Here is a 7,206-nt window from a genome sequence, read left to right as displayed (position 1 = left end):
TATGTCTCATCTCATTCACTGAACCAAGTTCATAACTTTTTTTAAAGGTCGACAACATCTCCTATTAAAGGTTCTTTTATTTGTAAAAAATTAGAAAACACTAAAATAAGGTTGAATTAATTCAAACCCTCATCTACTAGAAATAGAAATTTATTTTCACTAATGTATATTTTTGATAAATTCTAAATCGAATTCCAATCCTATTTATAATAGAGGGAAATGGGGACTCTAAGAGAGAATGAAGGTACTCTTAATGAGTCTAGAACCAATAATCTAACCGAATTTAAATATAAAAAATGAGTAATTTGATCATCCGATCAAATTTATTTGTTCATCGCTAATGCATGTCTAATATTTAATTAAAATTGACAATATAAAATATACAGATTGAATTATAGTTAATAAATAATTAATATAATGATATATAATATAATAATTATATGTTAATAATTATAATAAACTAATAATATAATAAGACCATATGGGAATCGGAGTTTGACAACCTGCTGGGAATTAATGTCGAGAGTTTGAAAATGTGAAGAGAAGAGAAATAAATGAGGAAGCATGATGTTCAGCTGAGCCCAATTTAATGGGGTTGGGGGAATATTAAATGCCACCAAAACGACCTCCGCCCCCACATCAATCATGCGTTTCAGCTTTCTCACCTCCATTCACATATTTTCAAATGTAAACTATATATATAAAATAATATCATAACTCGTAATTAATATAATTTTATTTACGGTTAATTGGTTTAGTGAGATAAAACATTAATATTAATCGAAAAAGATGAATATAAAAGGGCATTCTTAAATGTTTCCACCCCTCTAAAGTTTTTCATTCATTTCTTCATAAAACTTCGTTGCTTCTCTATTCAGTTGTTGACTTAGTTCTCTTCTCGTTTCATCTAAATCATTTCCAAAAAAAAAAAACATTGTGGTGCATGTTAAACGCATCTTCCGACATGTCTTCCATGTCATCTTGTCTACTACACTCATGTTCGCAATTATTGGAAGAAATGTTTGTCTATCGTAAATCTTGCCTATGCGCAGTAGCTAACCAGAAATCTGTAATTTTAGAAAACATAGCCTAGTCAAAGATTCTAGCAGATGGAGAAATCTCCAGAGTACGTTTCCAGATGTTCAACAGAAACTAAAACATATTAAATGTTGGTGAACAACGTTGCAGTTATGCCGATCAATGATCGAGCAAGACAAAAGACAGTGGTTTCATAAGCTAGACTAAACGAAACACCTTACCTAGCATGCTGAACATCCAAAAGCATCTCATATGAAATATGCTTAACTCATGTTTCATTTCAATTTATATTGCCAATTTTACCAACATGCAAGTCACGTCTATAAACACACTCTTAAATCAATAAAAGATAATGTACTAACATTGCATACTCATTTGGATCACTTAAAATTCTACGTTTTTTCTTTAATATTTTTATACCTCCTTATTTTCCTTTAATTTTCGTTTAGTTCACGGTGAGACCAATTTTAATGTTAGTTATCGACTGTCAGTGATTATTAATTCTTATGCTTTTTATATTATGTTTTTTGTTTTTTGTTTTTTGCATTTTTTTTTTTAAATTTTGAATAAGAATCCATGTCCTTGTGATATGATTTTCTCTACTCTTATGGCATGATCATTATGGTTTTTGGTACATTGTTTGCTTACTTTTGCGATCGTTTTGGTACTCGCATAAAATGGATTTGTCGGTTATTGAATTCTTTTAATATTATAAATCATTCTCAAAGGAAATTTTTTTTTCTTCATATAATTGGGTTTAATATGTGTAAGTTTTTTTATGACTACTATCTTCATTTTTTTTTTGTTAATCTGGGGTAGCTACAAGACAATATCTGTTCAAAGATAACTCTTAACCTCTTTACATTAAATGTTCACACCCCTGATATCTATGGTGCTCGAACCCGAATCTTCAAGAATATCAACAATTACTTTACCACGGAAGTCACTTGGTTCGTTATAATTCTAATTCTTTCGTTATTTTTATTTGTGAAATTCAGCCTCCATTCTTATACAAAAAAAATCAATAAAAGACAAGATGAAACTTATTTTTTTTTCATTTACCTCCTAATAGTGGGAGCTTATTCCCACTCAAAGTTATATACAAATGTCAATAGTTATTAACTATATATAAGAGATTACCATAATAGAAAAGGACAAAAAAAAACTAATTTTTACCAACATTTAAGTCTTTTTATATGTGTTTATAAACACACAAATAAGTCAATAAAAGATAAGATGATTACAATAATATAAAAAGATAATCAATTTTATCAAACTATAAATATTCTTATATGTGAGTCTATAAACACATTTTCAAATCAATAAAAGATAAAATGAAATATGATTTTTTTTCTGTTTCCACCTAATAGTTGGAGCTTGTCCCCACTCAAAATTATATGTGAGTCTCCCAACGGGGATTTTCTGTATACACAAAGACTTGAACTTGAAACCTACTTAAGTGATATGAAGCTATTTACCACTTGAACCAATTTCGTTGGTATAATGGAAGATTATTTACACTCAAAGTTGTATACAAATGTCAATAATTATAACTATATATAAAAGATTAAAATGGATGTCCTTTGTTCCCATATGTAATGGGGTAAGGGGAGGTAAGATAGTAGGTTGCCCCCAATATCAGGTTGAGAGTAGCTTCCGTAAAAGACCTCCGAATTATGAAATGCCCTCCGTGAGACTCGATCCCACGACCTCAAGGTTAAGAACCTTGTGCTCTACTAACTGAGCTGGATAGTGATCTCAAATATATAAAAGATTACAATAATATAAAAGACAAATCTATTTTATTAATATGTAAAACATGGTATACGTGCGTCTATAAACACAAGAGGCTTTTATCTTTCTTTTTTCTTTTTTGCTAATAATATTTTATTTGAACATATGATATGTCCCAATGTAGCATTAATTGTAGAATATTGGCTTTGGTTGGTGACATTAAGTGGTCAAAGAGTAAATGGACAAAGGATGAAAAAGCCAATATTGAAGGTAAATAGGAAGGTAAGATTCAAAGCAATAATAAAAATATGAAGCACTTGAATCATCCATTCACAAAGTCAACAAAGATAGTAGTAGGTTGGTAGTGACCATAATGAAAAAAGATTAAAAGTCTGTTATTATAATGTACATATTAAAAGTTTGATGACCAAAGTGAAAGTATCCTAAGAGTTTAACGACAAACAGTGTAGTTTACTCTAATAATAATTATAAATTTCCAAATTTACAATGGAGTTGAGCACGTGGCAGCCTAGTGACCAGTCGTTTATAATGGATGCCATCATTTAGTGGATCGTCGTCTTCGATGCTCTACACGTGTTGACAATTGATATTGCTGTTAATTTTTTCATAATGCACTATTAGTCTTTCATAATGCATTATCAAAATCAAACAATAATAATTCATCTAATATTGTATGTTATTTTTTAATTTAATAAAATATTATTCTTCTTAAAAGTTTTATATTTAGACAGTTGGATTTATAAAATATATATACATTATCAATTAATTAAAATTTTTGAGCAAATATATTATTATAATCACCTTAAATTATTAAAATTTTAAATTAGTATATATTTTTATATCGTCAATTAATAATTTATTTTCATTTCTTGAAATCTTGTAAGTTTATTCTCTACTAAAACCTTAGAAGTTTACCCCTTAATGTAATGTTCATCTATGATCTCAGGTGATTACAAGATAACTGTTCATAACTTCCTTAATCTATTTACAATACAACATATTATACAGATACTGTTGTTTGAATCTAAAATCTTTAAAGAACTGCTGCTTGAAGTCAAAATTTATCGGAAGAATAATATTTCTTTCTAATCATTGAAATCAAGATTATTACAAGAGATTTCAAATAATAAGAAATTAAAAAATATTGATATAACTAATAAACGTAAAAAAATCCAATAGTTTTTAATCTATTAATTAATTAATCAAAACATGTTTTGAGACGCTTATTGCACATTGAATCACATGTTTCATGTTTGGGGTGCAGATAATTTTCGCAAATATTATTTTAATTAGGCCTAATGAGGTGCAAGTGTTGCACACAAGGTTATAGTGCGTGCGGGGCTTAAGTTCAAGTGAGCAGTTTCCCAGGAAGCCATGGAAGCATGACCCATTGGGGGGGGGTTTGAGGAGCTATAAATTTAGGACAAAGACAACACAATTGCGTACCCCAAAACTCCAAATCCAGCATCAAACACAACAGCAAATCAGCTTTCTGGGTTTTCACTTCCTTTCTCTCTCTGTTAAACAAATGGAAGAAAGAAGAGCGAGTGACAAAGGAGGGATCAAGGAACAAGTGAGCACAGGTGATTGGAGAGGCAGACCATCAAATCCAAACAACCATGGCGGCATGACTGCTGCTGCATTTGTTCTTGGTTTGATCTCTCTCTCTCCATATTCATTCTTCTTTTTATTTCTATTATATTCCAAGTCAAATAAATTAAAATTAGCTTCAACCAAGTTTTTCAACATAAAATTTGATAATTAGAATCTTAAATAAGAGATATCAAATTATTTATCACTATACTATGAACTATTATCATTTATGTTGATGGATAAGGTAGGATTTGAGTTTCTATCTTTAAGCAAGGATTATATATCACCAATTTTATTATTCTAACTATGATTTTATTAAAAATAGATTGTCGGAATTTATCCTTAGAAACGTTTTAAAATAAACAAGTTGTGGGGTCGAAGAACTCATCAATGGCGGAGAAATGATTTTTTGAACATACGTAATAAATCGATCTTAAAATAATTATACGTAATAGATTGATCTTAAAATAATTACGGAATACATAGTCAGACACTAATTCAAATAAAAAAGTTCAAATATTTAAAATAAAATATATAATTTGAATATTTATTTCACGATAAATAAAATAATGAATTTTATAGGGAGTGCATGCATATTTATTGAGGAAAGGAATTGGTTTCATTCTCTCTCATCATAATTCTGTAATTTTTTTAAAGGATGGTATAATAAATAATGGAAGTCTGGGTGGTGTGGTGTGGATGATGCAGGGCTGCAAGCATTTGAGATAATGGGAATAGCAGCAGTAGGGAACAACCTTATAACATATTTGATAAATGAGATGCACTTCTCTCTGTCAAAATCAGCCAACATTGTCACTAACTTTGTCGGAACAATCTTCCTTTTGTCCCTCCTCGGTGGCTATCTCTCCGACTCTCATCTCGGCTGCTTCTGGACCATCCTCCTCTTCGGCTTCGTCGAGCTCTCCGTAAGCACTTCTTTCTTATGCTTCCATATATCTCACAGAAAAACATCGGTCGTTATCTCACTTAATTATTACGTATATTAACGAATGACAAGATAAACTTGTTACCAACAATTTTTTTCTTTTTATTATCACCTATCAGCTTCAACATGTTAGTTTATGGTTTTTGTTTCTTTCTAAATATACTATAGGGTTTCATATTACTGTCGGTCCAAGCTCATCTTCCCGAACTGAAGCCACCGAAGTGCAACATGTTAACCGATGGAGACGACTGCGTTGAGGCAAAAGGCTCCAAGTCCCTGATATTCTTCGTGGCACTTTACTTGGTGGCACTCGGAAGTGGATGCGTTAAACCCAACATGATTGCTCATGGAGCTGATCAGTTCGATGCTCAAAACAACCCCACACACTCCAAGAAGCTGTCCACCTACTTCAATGCCGCCTATTTTGCCTTCTCCATGGGCGAACTTATAGCCTTAACCGTCTTAGTATGGATCCAAACTCACGCTGGTATGAATGTTGGATTCGGAGTCTCGGCTGCCGCCATGGCCATGGGACTAATCGTTGTGGTGTCCGGGACATTGTATTATAGAAACAAGCCTCCTAGAGGGAGCATCTTCACCCCTATTGCTCAAGTGTTCGTCGCGGCCGTGTCGAAGAGGAAACTGATTTTTACTTCGGCTTCTCGCCTGCATTCGGAGTCCGGAAATGTGTTTCGGACACAAAGGTTCGGGTTCTTGGACAAGGCGTGTATCAAAGTTGAAGATGGAAGCAATGCGAAGGAGAGTCCATGGAGATTGTGCAGTGTTGCACAAGTGGAGCAAGTGAAGATATTGATTTCGATCATTCCGATATTTGCTTGTACCATTGTTTTCAATACTATTTTGGCTCAATTGCAAACGTTCTCGGTGCAACAAGGAAGTGCAATGGACACACGGCTCGCCAAATCTTTCCACATTCCACCCGCTTCCCTCCAGTCCATCCCTTACATCATACTCATCTTCCTAGTCCCGTTGTACGATAAATTCTTCGTACCATTCGTGAGAAAGATGACCGGTCACGAATCCGGGATTTCGCCTCTACAACGAATAGGCTCCGGTCTTTTCCTCGCAACCTTTTCGATGATTTCCGCCGCGCTTATGGAGAAGAAGAGGAGGGACTCGTCGACGGGTTCGGGCGAAATAATCTCCATCTTTTGGATCACCCCGCAGTTTTTGATCTTCGGATTATCGGAGATGCTTACAGCGGTCGGCCTCATCGAGTTCTTCTACAAACAATCCTTGCAAGGGATGCACGCGTTTCTGATGGCGATGACCTATTGTTCTTACTCGTTCGGGTTCTACTTTAGCTCGGTACTCGTTTCCTTCGTGAATAACATCACATCGACTTCTACTAAAGGCGGTTGGCTTAGCAACAACAATCTAGACAAAGACAGGCTAGACCTCTTCTACTGGTTGCTAGCAGTCATTAGCTTCCTCAACTTCCTAAACTATCTCTTCTGGTCAAGATGGCATTCGCGCTACTCATCGGCACCGGCTACCATACAAGATGAAGCAATTGAGACGGCGTTGAGCCATTACAGCGTGATCAAACATTCAAAAGATGTTGGAGATGAAAATATACCATAGAAAAATGGGTCATTATGGAGCAATTATCTACTAGTATATTGTGTAACATGGATGAACAAGTATTGCACCATGCAAAAAAAAGGCTCTTTAAGATGTATATACAAGTTGTGTAAAAAAAGTCTGGACGATATCCGACGTATGGGTAAATTTTAGGTAAACTAGACTGCTTCACGTGAGTTAGAAAAATAATGTCGGATTAAATATTTTTTAGGGTGAATATACATATTAATTATTGAAAATTTTTATATGAAGTATGATCAAATAAAATT

At 33.3% G+C, this 7,206-nt stretch overlaps 1 protein-coding gene across 1 annotated transcript; it reads left to right on the top strand.

The window, feature by feature from the left end:
* The first annotated feature begins 4,321 nt into the window (after positions 1-4,321).
* LOC120159450 (protein NRT1/ PTR FAMILY 4.3-like) lies at positions 4,322-6,955 on the top strand. The gene is made up of 3 exons (XM_039170045.1): positions 4,322-4,445; positions 5,095-5,312; positions 5,501-6,955. The coding sequence occupies exons 1-3, from the start codon at positions 4,322-4,324 to the stop codon at positions 6,935-6,937; spliced, it is 1,779 nt and encodes a 592-aa protein (XP_039025976.1). The 3' UTR covers positions 6,938-6,955.
* Positions 6,956-7,206: the final 251 nt, after the last annotated feature.

This window comes from Hibiscus syriacus, unplaced genomic scaffold (assembly GCF_006381635.1).
Source record: "Hibiscus syriacus cultivar Baekdansim isolate YM2019G1 unplaced genomic scaffold, ASM638163v2 tig00111366_pilon, whole genome shotgun sequence".
Classification (NCBI taxonomy): domain Eukaryota; kingdom Viridiplantae; phylum Streptophyta; class Magnoliopsida; order Malvales; family Malvaceae; genus Hibiscus; species Hibiscus syriacus.
Note: the sequence above shows the minus strand (reverse complement) of the source record. Positions and strands in the feature narration are given on the sequence as shown.